The sequence below is a fragment of the Bison bison genome, unplaced genomic scaffold (genome assembly GCF_000754665.1).
Source record: "Bison bison bison isolate TAMUID 2011002044 unplaced genomic scaffold, Bison_UMD1.0 scf7180017864384, whole genome shotgun sequence".
Classification (NCBI taxonomy): Eukaryota; Metazoa; Chordata; class Mammalia; order Artiodactyla; family Bovidae; genus Bison; species Bison bison.
Window position 1 is genome coordinate 1,153,135 of NW_011494956.1, and position 18,591 is coordinate 1,171,725.

General features: G+C 43.1%; 1 protein-coding gene across 1 annotated transcript in view; it reads right to left on the reverse strand.

The window, feature by feature from the left end:
- GYG1 (glycogenin 1) overlaps window positions 1-18,282 on the reverse strand; it is a 40,100-nt gene extending 21,818 nt beyond the window's left edge. Inside the window, exons 1-5 of the mRNA XM_010858288.1 lie at window positions 18,222-18,282; window positions 16,644-16,779; window positions 14,533-14,707; window positions 14,081-14,243; window positions 794-920 (exon numbers count right to left, since the gene is read on the reverse strand). Coding sequence (XP_010856590.1) covers window positions 794-920; window positions 14,081-14,243; window positions 14,533-14,707; window positions 16,644-16,779; window positions 18,222-18,282 — 662 coding nt within the window. The remainder of the gene's footprint in view (window positions 1-793; window positions 921-14,080; window positions 14,244-14,532; window positions 14,708-16,643; window positions 16,780-18,221) is intronic.
- Between the last annotated feature and the right edge of the window lie 309 nt (window positions 18,283-18,591).

Genomic DNA, 18,591 nt, shown 5'->3' on the forward strand with positions numbered 1-18,591 from the left:
CTGTATTTATGTTTTTCCTTCTGGCTTACTTCACTCTGTATAATAGGCTCCAGTTTCATCCACCTCATTAGAACTGATTCAAATGTATCTTTTTAATGGCTGAGTAATACTCCATTGTGTATATGTACCATAGCTTTCTTATCCATTCATCTGCTGATGGACATCTAGGTTGCTTCCATGTCCTGGCTATTATAAACAGTGCTGGCAGACTCTTGACTGACCGAGCCACCTCCCTTAGTGCTCACAATAACCTTTGGAGGACACCGAGGATGAGCGTTCAGTAACAAGCACAACTTCTACTAAGCTACGACTTCAGTAACTAGTAACCATCCAGGAAGTGGCTTCTCCAAGATGTGAAGTGAAGGAGGCCAGCTCCACAGGCCTTGAGCTTGACCATGACACCACTCGTCTTATATCACCCCCACCGCAACCTCAGAGGGAGCTGTTCACACTCTCATTTTAGAGAGCTGAGGCTCAACAGCTTGTATAAGGCAGAAGTGTTCTTGACCGTGTCAGAGAGATGATTCATCAGAGGGCCTGGCTTCCAGGAACCAATGGGAACCTTTTCCCACAGGCAGCAAAGTGCCCTCTGGGTTCCTCCAAACGTAAAGTGATGAATACCAGCAAGGCCCCTCCCCATCACAGCCAAGTTTCTTATGAGAGAAAGGACTTTCCTCAAAGTCTCCACCTGTTTTTGCCCCAAGAACGACACTGAGGCACCCCCCCCCCCGAAATATGAACCGCACCCCCTGCCCTCACCATCCCACACCACAGTTAAACCCCTTGCACTTACGCTTTAAATGCTGGGAGGTAGGAGTATATAGAAATGCTGCTTAGGTTATAAATAAATGGCAGGTGTTTTCTGATATCTGTTGTTGCCCAGCTGCTAAAAAACGTGTTCAGTAAACCCTGGTCCCCACCTGAAAGAAACAAACAAATTACAGTCACGGACTTCAAGGACAGGTCAGTAATTTTACAGGAATATATAACTGGACCTTTATAAATAGGCTAATTCTATTTTTTTTGTTTTGGCTTTTTTTTCTGGCCGTGCCTCAAGGCTGGTGGGATTTTAGTTCCCTAACCAGGGATTGAACCCAGGCCCTCGGAAGTGAGAGCCCAGAGTCCTAACCCCTGGACTGCCAGGAAATTCCCACTAATTCCATTTTTAAAATAATAAATTCTATGTCATGCTCCCAAAGGACATTTTAGAGGGCAGCCATCTCCCTCAGTTAATTAATTGAGACAATATTCACTGAGAAGCTACTATGTGCCAGACACCAGCCCAGGCACTAGAGAATCAGCTGTGGGCAGAGACAGAGCCATCATCTCTAGGACAGTCTGGGTAGGGTGGGAGGCACCACTATCAGCAAATCAAGAATCCACAACACCATCGCAAATGGGGATGAGGGCAGTGAGGCAAAGTTCTGAGTGCTATGAGGCACGTGGCAGTGGCTTGAGACTTGGTCTGACAGGCTGCAGATGCTGTATGTAAGCCAGAACTGCCTACATACACAGGGTGTCCGAGGGATGCACAGGCGGGCTGACAACTGCAGCTGGAGAGAAGGTGGGCAGATGGTGATCCAAGCAGAACACTTACATAGCACCACAGACCTGAGGAGGGCAAAACGTGCAGCTATGGAAAGAAGACCTGGAAGGCGGCCTGGGTAAGTGGACTGCAGAGTAGGGCGGGGTCACCTGGCACCAGGTGGGCCTCCAAGGGGTAGGCCACAACTAGACCACCCCAGGCTTCGATTTTAGACTGTTCTCGGTTAAAGATTTTGGACTTTAGGTTAAAGAGCAATGGGACAGGGTGTCCCTGGTTGCTCAGTGATTAAAAAAAAAAAATCCGCCTGCCAATGCTGGGGACACGGGTTCGAACCCTGATCCAGGAAGATCCCATATGCTGGGAAGCGACTAAGCTCGTGCACCCCAACTACTACGCCTGTGCTCTAGAATCTGGGAGCCACAACTACGGAAGTCTAAACACCCCAGAGCCCATGCCCTGCAACAAGAGAAGCCACCACAATGGGAAGCCCACACACCACAACTGGAGAGCAGCCCACACAGCAAAAGGACCCAGCGCAGCCAAAAATAAACAAATGAACAAATAAATAAAAATATTTTAAAAGGTCAGATGGCACATTTTTTTTTAAAGAAAGAGAAATGGTACAGAAAAAGTCAAAAGCAAAAGAGAGCAAACTTAGTAGAATTGCTTCTGAAGGCCCCAGCATTGATGGAAGGCTGATGGACAGCAGGCCGTGGCACCCTGGTGCACCCTTCCGCCACGAAACACACCTCCAGGCAGGTCAGTCCTCACTGGGCTAACGTCAACAGCAGCCACAGACACCTAGCACGATGACTGCTCAGACCCTGGGGGTTCCTGGACCTCACACTTCGCTTAGATAGTGAGGACCATGCCATTCATTTAAAAGAAATAAAACAATAAAAATCTCAACAGCTAAGAGCAAGACCTAAGTCATAAACACACAAGTAACCAAAAAGTCATTGCTATGCTAAGTCACTTCAGTCCTGTCCAACTCTGTGCGACCCCATAGACAGCAGCCCACCAGGCTGCCCTGTCCCTGGGATTCTCCAGGCAAGAACACTGGAGTGGGCTGCCATTTCCTTCTCCGATGCGTGAAAGTGAAGTCGCTCAGTTGTGTCTGACTCTTATCGACCCCATGGATTGCAGCCTAACAGGTTCCTCCGTCCATGGGATTTTCCAAGCAGGAGTACTGGAGTGGGGTGCCATTGCCTTCTCCATCACTTCAAAACACATTCAACTACAGAGCCCACGTGCTTCTCACCTTAGGCTCATGAGCCTAAGAAACACCCAGAACCAGAGTCTCCCGTGAATCAGAACAGCAGCTCAGGTGTACAGGTGTTCATAGGTGTGTGCAGGTGTGTGTATGTGTGCTTAGGAGGGAGGGAGGGCGACAGGCAAGCAGAATCCTGCTCTTTCAAAGTGCAAGGCTGGTAAACCCCCCAGATACTTCCCTTCCTGGTTCGCTTTGCACTAAGACCTAGTTTCCTTTCTAAACATACCCGATTTGGCTGTCATTATTATTTGATTTTTCTTGGTTCTGAAAAAGACTTTAAAGATCTGGAGATGTATTTAATATTGAGAGCTAAGTAGTAAGATCAGGGCATTAGGCTTAAAGTCCAAACGTACCTTACCTATCCTGTGTGTCCCATCCTTTCCAAATGCCTTCGATCAACTCTATGGATCAAAGGCATCATTGAGCAACTGTCTGGAGTGACCTCACATGGAGTGATCTCTCTGTATCAGAAAGTTCTGATAGGCCTCCATTACTTAAGGGACAAGTAGCTCAACAGAGAATCAAGGTTGGTGGACTGTGTCAATGCATCAATTCCTGTTGCAGAATTACAATTCTATAAGATGTTACCATTGGGGGAAACTGTGTGAATGAAGTATATGTGGGGTTTCTCTATACATTTTTTAAAGCTGCATGTAAATCTACAATTCACTCAAAAAACTTTTCTTAAAGTTCAAAAATTAATGTGACTAAAATGCAAAATGCCATCAAGAACTGTTAGTCATTAGATTCTAGATTCCACATGGACAGAGATTATGGCTCTTTCTGCTTATCATTATAATTCTAGCAGCTAGCAGAATGCCTTACACATGGGTAAGTTATTTGTAGAATGAAAAAAAGAACCATGAAGAAGGACATTAATGGCAGAAAAGCTGAAACAACTTGAATTTTCTACCATAGAAGAGTGGTTAGTATACTCTGATGCTGGGAAGGATTGGGGGCAGGAGGAGAAGGGGACGACAGAGGATGAGATGGCTGGATGGTATCACCGACTCGATGGACATGAGTTTGGGTGAACTCTGGGAGTTGGTGATGGACAGGGAGGCCTGGCGTGCTGCAATTCATGGGGTCGCAAAGAGTCGGACACGACTGAGCGACTGAACTGAACTGAACCACTCCCTGAACATTATTCAGCCATTAAAACCAGTGGTTATAAAGACCATCAATATACTGTGTAATATAAAAATAAACAACGACACATTATGATTATAACTAAGAACATAAGTGTGTGTGTGTGTGTGTGTGCGTGCGCGCACGCGTGCTCAGTCGTGTATGACTCTCTGTGACCCCATGGACTGTAGCCCGTCAGGCTCCTCTGTCTGTGGAATTCTCCAGGCAAGAATACTGGAGTGGGTTGCCATTTCCTTTTCTGGGGGATTTTCCCAATCCAGGGATCGAACCCTCATCTCCTGGGTCTCCTGTATTGGCAAGCAGATTCTTTACCACTGAGGAAGCCCCAAGAACATACACATTCCTACCAGAAGATCATAAATCCAACAACAGTAGCAGTGTGAGGGGATTGGTGTTACCGATGTTCCCTCACTCCAACTTTTCCTTAATATTGTTACATTATTTTTGTAATTCTAGCATATTAATAATACAATTGGGGAAGAATGAGAATTGTGCCAAGACCTTTTCTTTCCATTTTTCACTTATTTATTTTCAGTATGAAGTATATTATCAAAAGAAAAATATATGTGTAGGTTATAAAGCGTACAACAACACTGCTGCTGCTGCTAAGTCGCTTCAGTCGTGTCTGACTCTGTGCGACCCCAGAGACAGCAGCCCACTAGGCTCCTCTGTCCCTGGGATTCTCCAGGCAAGAACACTGGAGTGGGTTGCCATTTCCTTCTCCAATGCATGAAAGTGGAAAGTGAAAGTGAAGTCGCTCAGTCGTTCCCAACTCTTAGTGATCCCATGGACTGCAGCCTACCAGGCTCCTCCATCCATAGGATTTTCCAGGCAAGACTACTGGAGTGGGGTGCCATTGCCTTCTCCAACAACAACACTAAATATACCCAATATCCAACTGAAAAACTCATACATTACCAACACTGTTTAAATTCTCTGTGGGGGTTCCCTTACCCAATTTCACTGCCCCTGACCCCAGAAGGAACTATTTATTATGAAATTTGTTTGTAATCATCGTGATTTCCTTGAGCACGTGTGTGTGTATCTCCAGACAATACACGCGTTTTCACTTGTTTTTGAACTTCATAAAACTAGGCATCAGACTACATATCTTTTTCTACTACTTGTTTTTTCCTGCCATATTTAAAGACTTTTCTTTTTAAATTAAGCAATTCCACTTAAAATGACTACTGACGACATTGTAACGCAGAGAAGAAATCCGATTCCACGAAGGTCAGAAGAGTAAGTATAAAGCAGGACTCCCCAGTCTGACAGGGTGAGCCTGGGAAACAGGAGTCAAGAGTTTTGTTGATCCCTCAGAGTCCCTGGCCAGCTGCCTCCAGCCACAAACGGCCGCTTCCGTTCACTCTCAGGTACTCTCCGAATACCATCAGTCCCTCAGCTGTGTGCCATGGCAGGGCTGAGAAGCACTGCTAGACCAGGAAACAAGCAACAAGTGGAAGAGACAGGGCAGCAGATGTGTGTATCAATGGTACGCATTCAAATGGTTCATCCTTACACCGTTAACAAGGACCCTACCTCTCAGGGCACAGAACATATAGACCATGAAACTTCCATGGCCACTGCCTTCATTATGTGACTATGAAGAGTGACCCTTTAGTCAGAAGTTGTGGATTAAAAATAGAATTAAATACCACCTAGAAGTCTATGGCTTCTTATATAATTTTTAAATTCAGCCATCTAACCATCTTCTCCCAAATATACAACTGCACATTTCAAGATCATACAAAACTATGTTTTAGTTTCACTAGAAAAATCTGTGTTTGGTGCTATCAATATCCTTTCATTAGAAGTCCCTAAACTCGAGCACACTTTAAAGCAGAATACAAATCTAAGCAGGTCTTTGCTATAAGACATACAAGGATATAATGAAGGCTGCTGAATTTTCCCAATGAAAACCCCAGGACTTTTGTCCAGTACATTCTAGTCAGGCTTCCAGAGGCAACTTTATTTATTTTGACAGGTTAAGACACTGTTCATCTCAATCAGCTCAGAACCAACAAGCGTGATTAGCAGACACGCCAGCAGCTGTGATCCAGCAAGCGTGGGTGTGGTGACACAGGTGAGAGACAGAGAGAAAGGAAATGGAACGAGAGACGCATGGCACCTGTTCTGCAACAAAAGCAAACATCAGAATTCTGTATCTTCCTTCCCCCAGGCTGGCCAAGTGCTAGTGATAACGTTACAACCACTCAGTATTTCCAGGTCTTTTGACCAGAGTCATGAACCTGATAAACATGAACATATCACAGCACTTACCAGAACTGTGTCCATTATTTTATGAGACAGAAATAGAATTGAGTGCTGTTATGTTTTTTAATGTGTGCACTATTCAATGCTTACGGAGAAGACAATGGCACCCCACTCCAGTACTCTTGCCTGGAAAATTCCATGGATGGAGGAGCCTGGTAGGCTGCAGTCCATGGGGTTGGACACGACTGAGCAACTTCACTTTCACTTTTCACTTTCATACATTGGAGAAGGAAATAGCAACCCACTCCAATATTCTTGCCTGGAGAATCCCAGGGACGGGGGAGCCTGGTGGGCCGCCTTCTATGGGGTCGCACAGAGTCTGATATGACTGAAGCGACTTAGCAGCAGCAGCAGCATTCAGTGCTTAAGTATTTTGTGTGTTTTCCCATAGTTTGTTGGCAGCCGGCTTGCCTACTGTGAATAGCAGGGCAGGAGTAGGGGGATGAATTTTGGTTTAAACATGAACCTGAATTTCTCAGCCCCAAGGAAATGTTCCCCTAAAACCATGTTGCTCAACACACGGATCCAGAAGTAGGAGCATCACATGAGAGTTTGACAGAACTGCGGAATAGTAAGTCCCCAATCCCACCAGACCCACAGAATCAGAATGCTCATCTGAATCCTTAGATGCTTTGTTTGCATATTAAAATCTGAGAAGCACTGGTCTAGGGTCTTTTAGAGAATGGCCCTTTTTAAATTTTATTATATTAGAGAATGTAACTCTTAGAAATGTCATTTCTATAGAAAATGTCTGAGGTTATATAAATTACATATAGGTACTATAGGATGATGACTAAAATAGGCTCCAGCTTTCAAATGGTTTTCAACCTAATCAGGGGGTAGAAGAGCATAAACCAAGCAAACAATGTAAAGCAAAATATGGTTAATATTATAAGAGAGGGATGGGCTTCCCAGGTGGCTCAGTGGTAAAGAATCCACATGAGATGCAGGTTTGATCCCTGGGTCAGGAAGATTCCCTGGAGAAGGAAATGAAACCCACTCCAGTATTCTTGCATGGAAAATCTCATGGACAGGGGATCCTGGCAGGCAACAGTCCATGGGGTCACAAAGAGCTGGACGTGACTTAGTGACTGAACAACATAAGCAAGAGATAGGCAAATGCTGAAATGAAAATGTGACTCAGTCCTTAACACTGAATTCCTATAACATGCTCGGCAGGTGTTACCACTCTTGTCGACAGAGAGCATGCCAAGGATACTAAGTTATTGTTTGTGAGTGTTCCATCTCTTGGGGATATTTCCATTAGGTTTACTAAGGATCATCGGATTAACCCAGGTGGCTCATGGGAATCCAGGTACTTTGAGCCCTGGTCTTAGCATCACTGCATCTCGCTGGCCTCAATCCATTTAAACGAAGAACGATTGATTTATTTTACCATTTCATGTTCAGCTTTTGTTTCTCACTTTAAAAAATATTTTAAATAATCAAGCTATTAAATAATTACATAGATGCAAGGGAACACTTATTTGTGGTTTAAATTTCACTTTCTCAATTTAAGGCAGCTCCTCCTAAGTCTAGATTCTTTTAGCACGCTGAATTTATCAGATTCACGATTACATAATTGTGTAATTAGGTGTTAAATGTAAGGTCTCATAAAATATACAGTGTACAAGGTTTATACAGGTAGGGATAAAAAAAAAAAAAAAACTGTATTATTTACTTATATATTCCTAGCCCTTAAACTTCGTATCTTCCCCAGATGAGGAGCTCAAATGGTTTTTTTTCAATACCATAGGAATGGATTACAGAAACAAAGACAAAATTAATCATTTGCAAAAATACTTCTGAACCCACAAAACAATTTGAGACTATCAACTGTGCTGCTGATTAAAAAACACAAAGTAACTTATAGACACAGAAAACTAAGGATTGCCAGTGGGGAAAGGAAAGTGGGGACAAGATAGGGGTCAGGGTGTTAAGAGGTACCGACTACTATGTATAAAATAAGCCACATGGATAGACTGTCCGGCACAAGGGATATGGCCAATATTTTGTAATAACTATGAGAGGAGTGTAACCTTTAAAAATGGTGACTCACTATGTTGTACACCTGAAACTTATATATATTATAAATCAACCATATCTCATTCATCAAATAAAACACATCCACTATTTTAACAATAAAAAGACAAAATATTTCTAGACATTATGGTTTAGAGGGGAGAAACAGTAGCTGCAGAGATAGAAGACTTAAGTGTCCTCATCTCTAAAATGAGGAATATATCAACTGCTTTCTCTAGTCAGGGCAATGCATTTTAAGTAATTAATCTGTAATAAAGCCAGTATAATATTTTCCTCCATCCTGTATCATTCCCAGGATATATTTTCATGAATGTTGCAGCATGTGGTGATCCATTGGAAGAGAAGACATAAAACTACACTCATACAACCCAGCCATAGCTTCAAGATAGACTGTCTGCTTCACACCTTGCCAGACTGTCTGGCAAGAGGCTGTCCAAACTGTATCGATGCCGGTGCCCAGTACAGCCGTATAGCAGGCCTTCAATAAACATCTATTGAATTAATATACTAATGAATAAATAAATGACTACTTCACAAAACTGTTAAGGAATAAATGAAGAAGTAAAATGACCTCCCTAAGAGCCTGTACACATGAACACGTTAGTTCTTCCTTCCGTCTCTATTCGAGTTCATGATCTCTGCTGGTTACGAGGCTAGAAACAGATGGCTAAGTTAAAAAAAAATACTCATGGGTAGGTACAGTGAGATAAAAATAGCCCTTAAAACCTGTGTGTACTCATTTATTTTGCTACATGATATGACTTTTGCTTTTCATCTTTATTCAATATACTACCCAAACTATCAATTAAAATTTACTTACTGAATGATATAAACACAAGAGAACAGAGTAATTTTCAAAGCAACTGACAACACAGCTTAAGGCCTATATAGCCACAAGTAGCCTAGTCTGTGGGCCACTGGGGAAAGCCTACCATGAGCACCTGTCAAAGTGGAACCTTTCAAGTCAGGGGACCAGGTGAGGCACATCTGAATTTCTGAGCATCTCTGGTTTGAACAAGACAAGTACTATCTGGGAATATCTCTCTCCTTCACTACTTTTTTGGACAGCTTGAATCCAAACTAATCGCAAAGGTTAGAGAACACTGGGGTCACTTTTACACTTTAAAACTTAGAATTTAGAACAAACTCTTTTAAAATTATTTAAAAACTTCATTGTACTCTCCCAGTTTACATTTCCAAGCACAGAAAAAAATTCAGTTTAAGGGTCTCAGTGACCCCTTAAAAATCAGAATAGGGAACACACAGTTTAATGACCTCACAGCAGATTTTAGATTCTGCTGAAGGAAAACCATACCTAACATTCTACACCAATTTACTCTGTTCTTTTTTTTTTTTTGAAAATTCAACTACACACCAAAATGTCATGACTTCAAAAAAAGCTTAGGATATTTAGATTACACTAAGAATTCCATTTTTTTTTAAAGATGGATACTTGAAATTGGAAAATATCAATTCTAATTTTTCACTTAGGTTTTTGAAGGTAACACATGGAAACAAAATTTAATATACAGCAACTGTCAAGCACTAAACTTTTCGACTGTATCAGTTCAGTTCAGTTGCTCAGTTGTGTCCAACTCTTTGCGACCCCATGGACTGCAGCACACCAGGATTCCCTGTCCATCACCAACTCCCGGAGCTTACTCAAACTAATGTCCATCAAGTCAGTGATGCCATACAATGATTTCAACTGTAAAGGCATCCTTAATTTAGGATACTCTGGAGTCATGGGAGAAAAGGAAATAAAAATCTCAACTTGCATCCAGATTAACTTAATCAAATGAAGAGTCAAGTGAATCAGCCTTACTGTACTCTCTCATGTGTGGAGATAAAACTGCTGACTAGTATCTACAAAATCATCACCTCTTTTCCTTCTCACTGTTAAGTCCTGAAGTCGACCTTATCTTGTCAGAGTCTATAAAATATTACTGTATATGTGTTTTGCAATAGTTATCATACAACTCTTCAGAAAACATGTAATGTTGGTTATGAAGTAAGTGCAAGACAGTCCACAAATATTAACAGCATAGGAAGTTAGACACCTCATTGTGGGAAATTAAACGCCAGCCATGAGTTAGGTATGAAGTCACTAGTTCGAAATTTCTAACACTCTATAGATATTGGGGAAGAAAAAAGATGTCAAGGTCCCTAGCATGATTTGCCATATTAGGAATATCCTCTTGGTCAGAGGCAAGGGTGTGGTGTGATTAGAGGACTGGTGATTAGAAGCCTTGACAGCCACATTCTTTCACATGAGAAGGGCTGCAGAAGCAGCTGCAAATACTCAGCCATCAGCAGCCCACGTGGCTTGTCAGTGGACATCAGGCCCCATCAATTTTTGTTGAACGTATGAGGAGATTAAGCAGAACTTGCAAGACATTCAGACAGAGCTATAGGTATCTGCAAACAGGTTTTCTTTAATATCAGTCTAAAAATGCTAGGACTGAAGACCCCTGTTCAGTACACCTGGGGGCTGGGGGTGGGGGAAGATATCTGTGGGTATTAGGAAATGTATGGTAAAGTGAAAGGAAATGCCTGAAAGTGCTCATCTCAGAGCCTGTGGCGTGACATTTGCATTGAGAGCTTGACGTCAGTTCCTTGGTTCAACTAAGCCCAGAAACCACGAGCCGAGGGACCATAACTACTGAAACCTGTGCTCAGTAATAGGAAAAGCCACTGCAACCCACCACAATGAGAAGTCCTCTCCCGACAACCAGAGAGTAGCCCCCTCTCTTCACAACTAGAGAAAAGCCCATGCAGCAGTGAAGACCTAACACAGTCAAAAATATAAATAAATAAATAACATTTAAAAAAGAATAAGCATAAGCTCCTATCTACATAGTTGAATTTTCACCTCTTTCAACTAGGTATTTCCATGAGTCACAGAAAAAATTCAAATCCTTTGCCACCAGCAAGCCAGTAAGTGGAGCACCCTCCAGAAAGGCCAGCTCCTGGAAACCCTGCTGCTGAATAATGAATGTGCTCCCAGGCACAGAGAGAATCGCCTGCGGTTTCAGATTCTAGCTGAAAGAGCAGAAAGCGCTTTCTAGTTGAGCCCTCTTTACACGTTCTTGCTTCTTAACAACGGAGCATCAATTCCTTTAGTACCTCTTGGTTCCAGAAAAAATACATGATCCAGGTTGGTTTCTACCAGCTAATTAAACCATTTTATATTCTGAAATTGTAACCCAGTAATTTATCACGGCACACTGGCATCCAAACTTTCATCTTGCGACAACAGAATCTAGTATTCTTCAAAATTAGAAAGTGGATTCTCTTTACGCAATTATAATCGTGTGCATTTTAGGCAGGTAGATCTACTGTAGCATGCGACTCACTTATTAGATCTGATAATTTATATGAAATTTCTGGCAGGATTATGCTACTTCCTTTAAATTTAATGAGAGGAGGTGAAGAAAGCCACAATCTGACGCAAAGGTTAAGACAAACAGTGGACTTCTGCTAAAAATACTCTTATCTTCCTTCTGTGCAAAGGTAACTATTTTTGTGTGAGCAAGAGAAATACATGTTTTGAACTCAAATGCCAATATAACTTTCATTCCTTATATGAAAGGAAAATAGCAGGAGCTACAAAATAAGTCAGTGAAGTGAAGAAGTTACATTTGGCCATAACCACAGTGAGCACTCAGCGCATTATTTCTCACTTAAGGTTGCTTAAAGTAAAAATGCACTTCCTGTCAGAGGCTGCCACTTATTACGGCTCAGATACTTTTGCTCACTGTTTTAAGGGCACGTAATGACTTGGCACTGAGCAGAATTTCTCAACCTTGGCGCTACTGACCTCTTGAGCCGGATGATTCTTTGGTGTGGGGGCGTGCGTTGGAGGATGTTTAGCAGCATCCCTGGCTTCTACTCACTAGATGCCAGTCCTGTCTTCCCATTCACTTGTGACAGCTAAAAATGTCTCCAGACATTGCCAAAAGTCCCCAGGGGGTGGGGCCAAATCGCCCCAGGTTTAGCACTACTGGTATAGAATATAAACTAGTCAAACAGTGAAACAAGATTGAGATTTAAATTTCTCCTTCCTTTTCATTGACATTTCAAATAGCTGCTGTTCCAAATCCTCAAATGACTAAACAGAATTCAGTTTCTGTGAACAGCAACAACAAAAACCCAATTTCAATTTAATATTTAACTAAAACTGTTTTGGGCTTCCCTAGTGGGGAAGGTAAAGAATCTGACTGCAATGCAGGAGACCTGGGTTCAATCTCTGGATCAGGAAGATCCTCTGAAAAAAAGGAATGGCTACCCACTCCAGTGTTCTTGCTTAGAGAATTCCATAGACAGAGGAGCCTGGCAGGGTAAGGTTCCTGGGGTCACAAAGAGTTGGACATGACTGAGTGACTAACACACAAAAATGTTTTAAATTCCAATTTCTTAATTTCAGCAATCCCATGAACGTCTAGATGTATTTTTAATTCAAAAACTTTAAATTTGAAATTGTGATTTTTAACTTTACAACTAGTTAAGGGAGATGAACCCCCATATCTGCATCCAGGGCTGAACTTTATGTCAGTTGAGGATGGTCATTCCTGCTGGTGTCAAAAGATCTACTCACTGCAAATCTCATACCTGCTCTTGGAGTGGAAAGTAGGGCCTGGGGTCTGCTCAGGGCTCTGGACTACCCCCATGCTCCTGGCCCTGGCTTCTGCCACAGTGTCAAGTATCTGACAGAGAGTCACTGCTGAGAGGGGGGTCTCCTTGTACAAATCCTTCTTCCTAGATACAACTGGGTCTTTTCTTAATTCAAAGGATCCATCAACATTTATTTTCAAAAAAGCTGCTTTTGCATACTAACTGCTAGTTTTGTGGTTTGTGCTGTTAAAAACAAAAGTGACTTATTATTTATTATTTTAGAGACTGGCCTAAAATAGAAGTTGCTGCTAAGTTGCTTCAGTCGTGTCCGACTCTGTGCTACCCCAGAGACAGCAGCCCACCAGGCTCCCCTGTCCCTGGGATTCTCCAGGCAAGAACACTGGAGTGGGTTGCCATTGCCTTCTCCAATGCATGAAAGTGAAAAGCGACCCCATGAATTTCAGCCCAACAGGCTCCTCCGTCCATGGGATTTGCCAGGCAAGAGTACCGGAGTGGGTTGCCAAAATAGAAGTATACCTAACTAATTAATTTAACCAAAATTCTCCAAAGGATCTGAAGCCCTAAATCACAGTTATAACCTTTCTATATAAACATATATTGACAGCTATAGATAGATACACATACGCCTTACGGAAAATGGATGGTGACTGCCAAGGTTCTATGCTTTAGCTTTGCAGATAGCACTCTATCTGATGCACTTCCTTATAGACAGTGAAAATTTGGAGACAAAGATTACTCATAGAGCCTGTGTTCTGAGAATGAGAGCCTAAATTTATTCCTCAAATTTCCACAGAAACAATTCTGGGTCCTCCTGTTCTTGCACTTCAGTTTACTCAGGCTTAAGACAGCTGTTAAACTCTTTCATCTGTTTAGTGATCTTTTGAATTCCTGAATAATCATGGTTGCTTTAATCATACTCCAATTTAGGCACAGGAAGATCAATGAATGGCAAGTCTGTAAAACAGCCTAGGTACCTATAGGAAAAAGATGCATACACACGCACAAAACACACTATTTCCCAGAACAACAGGACTTAAAACGCTTGTCTTATCACATGTATCACTATCTTGTAGACACAAGGAAACGTAGCAACTCCCTGAGAAGAGCAGCCCCTAGAAGTTATTCACAGCTTATCTGATACAAGGAAAACAGATACGTACCATCAAAACTACCTTGCTCGGAAGCAAGATGCAACAGCTGATTGTATGTTTCGACTGAAGGCTGATAAACAAAGACTCCAGAATTGAAGCAGTCAGGCCACCCTGGGTCTGGTGCCGCCGACAATTCTTCTCTCTCAAAAAGATCGTCAATATTGGCTAGGACCTGATTCAAGGGTAAGGGGGTGGGGAGAAGGGAAAGCATTTCAGAACTGCTCTTCTATAGCATAACCCTTCCTAAGTTCTCCAACACACAAGATGCAATCTGTTGCTGGTCTTTAACTCTTCAGATGACACCTGTGAGGCAGACTGCTCCTACTCTCCTTCAACACCTGACACTTTTCACAACAGCAGTTTTATCTGAACTTTACTGTCAAGTCCCGACAGCATTCTTCACATGCCTAACCGCTTTCAGTTACTATATCCATCTCTCCAGCCATCAAAGTCATACTCACCAGAGTATCTGCATCCATGAATACACATTTTGAGTACTGTGTAAGTGACCAGCAGTGGAGTTTAGTCAACGTGACACCCAACTCAGGCCTCTTCATTAAGGTTAGATGTGCTGAATCACCGCTGTCCAGGACATCTACCATAATGACTTCATCAAAGACTGTCTCTAGAGCTTTCCTGTCAAAATAAAATCCAGAAAACAGCTCTTAGCATCTCTTCAGAACAAATGACCCAGACAACATAAGACTGCATTCTTATTAGCTTATTGACAACTACAGCAATCTATTACTTTGGTATGTTAGTCTCTTAAGTATGTTCTGACTTCAGCACAAACTTTTAATTTGCATGTGCAGTTAACTTCACTAAAATGCCAAGACTTATGGTGAGGATGAACTACTTGTCTTAAACACTATCATAGAAGTTCCGTACCACTGACTACCAGTCAAATTGTGAAACAGCCTGTAAAAATGTAACTCATGTTTGGTCAGATGTCTTTTCAACAGCCTCTGTCTTTAACAATATTTTATTAGAACTGCTTCTTGCTGACCGCTGAATACTTTTCCAAGTGATGCTGAGTTAAGGCATACAATATCTGCACTGACGCCTATAACTAATAATTTTTGCTAAAGCAGCTGACAACTGCCTGAAACTGTGTGTCGTAAAAGAAGTTGAGTGACTCAATTACTCGGTTTCCATTCTTTTGCATCAAATATAACCAGCATGTATTATATGCTTAGCACCCCTGGCATGAGAGACTCACTTTGGTTTGTGAGGTATAACACCTATCTCTGCCCAAAATTAACTAAAGACTTACTTTAGAAAGCAAGCCAGAGGTGAGAGAAGTCGGGGTGTACTTCTTAGGTGAGACACTGAACTCAGCACAAGAAAAAACACAGGATAAAGACAGATCATCACTGAAAGTTTATAACAATATCAAGCATGGAGAACAAAACTGGTATTGTGCTACTAATCTCCAAAGCTGTACAAAAATATGTTCCAGTTCACACTGTAAACTTGATTTCTTGGAAAGAAATGGTTGGTGTACCACTTACCACAGGAAAGGGGGCTTGGTTTCTTGGTTTCTAAGACTACATCCACTTTCTTACAGTATCATCACTGAAGTGATTACAGATTAGGACATACACATAGGAGACAGTTTGGGGATAATTTGGTTTTCCTAAATTACCCTTTAGGAACAAGATTGTTAGTGTGTGAGATATACGTATGCATATATAATGCCTCTTTTTCAGGGGTCCTTGGCATGTGCTTATATTTTTTGAAAAGAGTCACAAAAGGGGCATTTTCAACTTCTAAAAGGGATAAAAGAACGCAAAAATAAAGCAATACAGAGGTGCTAGTGTGGCAAGATACTCTTAAATAAGTTAGTATGAGGATCAAGGCAGTTGATTGAGATACTTCAAAATTTAATTCCAAAAAAGTAATATGCACTAACCCAATCAACAAGCAGCTTGTACCCCTCAGGGTCTCTCCTAGCAGGACCCCTAATTCAGAGAGCCCTTTGGAAAATATCTAGTCTGCTGAATTGTAAATAAAGATCATTAGGTCAGATGGTGTCAGATGTGGTGGAGAAAACTGCTGCTGCTGCTGCTAAGTCACTTCAGTCGTGTCCGACTCTGTGCGACCCCATGGACGGCAGCCCACCAGGCTCACCCGTCCCTGGGATTCTCCAGGCAAGAACTGCTACTTTCTTTCAAAGGCAAGGGAGGTTTGCTTGGCTGGAAACAGAAACAATAGCCCCTGTTCCCTTTGGGGGAAAGGTATGCAGGTGAAGGAGGAGGACACAGAGGGAATGGCTGGACTGAATCACTCACTTGGATCACCCGGAGAGGACCTGCCTATGAGAGAGCCCAACTCCTGGTTGTGATCAGTAAGCACAAGGGCCAGAACTCCACCTCCCAGATGGAGCTTGGGTGGAACATCTCCCAAGAGCCAGGAAGAGGTTTCAGACCCAGGAATCCTTCACTCAGCAGCTCTCATCGTTCTCCACCAGCACTCAATCTCTGGAAAGGGTCTGGCCTTAAGGTCCACTGATGCTAGAAACAGGGGAGGTGATGTCAGAGCCCAACCAACAGCCCGGCAGCAAGGTCCTCACCTCATAGAGTCCGAGACCTGTGGGGTGATGAGCACAACCAGCCTCCTGGTGGTCCTGTGCTGTTTCAGAGACAAGCCCAGGACCAGGGCTCCTTTGGCGTAGGAATCGTTTGTGGTCAGTGTCACAAAGGCCTGATCTTAAAACAAGGAAAACAGAAGGTATTCATTACATCATTCTAACTAGAAAACATGACCCCAGGACCCTGGTCAACCAATAATTGGGCAAAATCAACTCCTCTGTGATCAACCTGCTCGATTAATAAAGGAAGAACCTCTTGGGGGATGGGGGCTGGGAGAGAGAACCCAGTGCCCACTTTCAGAGTGTCTCAATACCATTCTTTAGTAGGAGATCATTGGCAACCTTCAAGAGGCTATAAAAATTAAATCTAGAGTCCAGACACACTAAATTCTCAGACTACACAGTAGCTTAACACCCAGAGGGCAATTACCAGGCAGTAGAGAAGAGATCAAGAAGTGCATTTTCTGTTTGTCCTACAAGGTATCATAGACAGTATTCTCAGTCAAGAACAAACCCAGCCAACAACCTCAACTGAGAGAATCTGAAGCAGAGCCCATATTCTTCATCCTGGTGCTCACGTGTGCCAAGCCTCCGGCTTTTTCAACTCTTTCCTCAACCTGGAGCAAAGACTCCACAGTCACCCAACCATCTCTCCAGAGACACTTTGAGTCTCTCTTAAATATCACTTCCCCCAAGAAGCCTTCCCTCCTTGATGCTTCCATCTAAATAGTGGCCCATCACTGTTGAATGGATTTAGGGACTACCTCACAAGCTCCAGCAAACCTGCGTCCTTTTCCTTGGAGAAGCAAGCACTACATCCTACCCAGTACCCTGGGGCCCCTCAACCCTCTCTTTCACACTCATGCTTGTTCTCAGTCGCTCAGTCCTGTCTGACTCTTTGTGACCCCCTGGACTGTAGCCCGCCAGGCTCCTCTGTTCATGGAATTTTTTAGGCAACAACACTGGAGTGGGTTGCCATTTTCTCCTCCAGGGACTGTCCCGACCCAGGGATCAAACGCACATCTGCTTGGCAGGTGGATTCTTTACCACCTGGCCACCAGGGAATCCCCTCTCTCTCTCACACACACCCACATTCAAATATCAATCTCCAATAATCACTTAGTTGCAAATACATGAATTATTCTTCCTCCTGAACAGGCCTTACCCTTCCAAGGCCACCAGCCAAGCCTTTAGGATTTCTTTAGTCCTTCCCAGGATGATTCTGGGACACATTCCCTCTCGAAAGGGATTTTAACGTTAAAACAGGTTGGTGGGCATACAAACACAAAGGATCCAGTGCTGCTGGGGCTCACGTGGGTCACTGTTGCCCAACTGGGCAGTTGGGACACTGTAACGAAGTCACTCTGATTCTGTCTTAGGTTTCCTCTTCCTCCCTTTGCCCATTTTCCAGTGGAGCCTGGAGGCAAATTCCATTGAGAAGTAAGAGGAAATTGTAGGCTGTCCAGTGAGCCAGCACAGTCCCCATCCGCAGATTTGAGGGCAACCTTCACATATAGCCTTGGATTCTCTGTTAAGCAGTAGAAGGTCTAGAGTTTCTACCTGCACCTCGCCCTCCTCCAGGGTCATCTGCTTCTAGGAAAGCTCGGAACAGGGCCCCCATCCCTTGACATACCCATCAACCTCTGCCTGTTCTCGTTTCTTCAACCCGTCATAAGATAGCAATATTTTAGTCAGCCCACCACAGGGGTGCTTAACCTGGGGCATGATGAATGATGTTTCAACTCAAAGATGGTCCTGATTCCAGGACCATGCAGGAGGGCATGGCAACCCACCCCAGTACTCTTGCCTGGAGAATCGCTGGACAAGAGGGGCTACAGTCTATGGGGTCCCAAAGAGCAGGACATGCCTGAAGCCACTTAGCACACATACACACACCGGGGGATCAAAGAGAAAAGTTTACAGGTAAGTA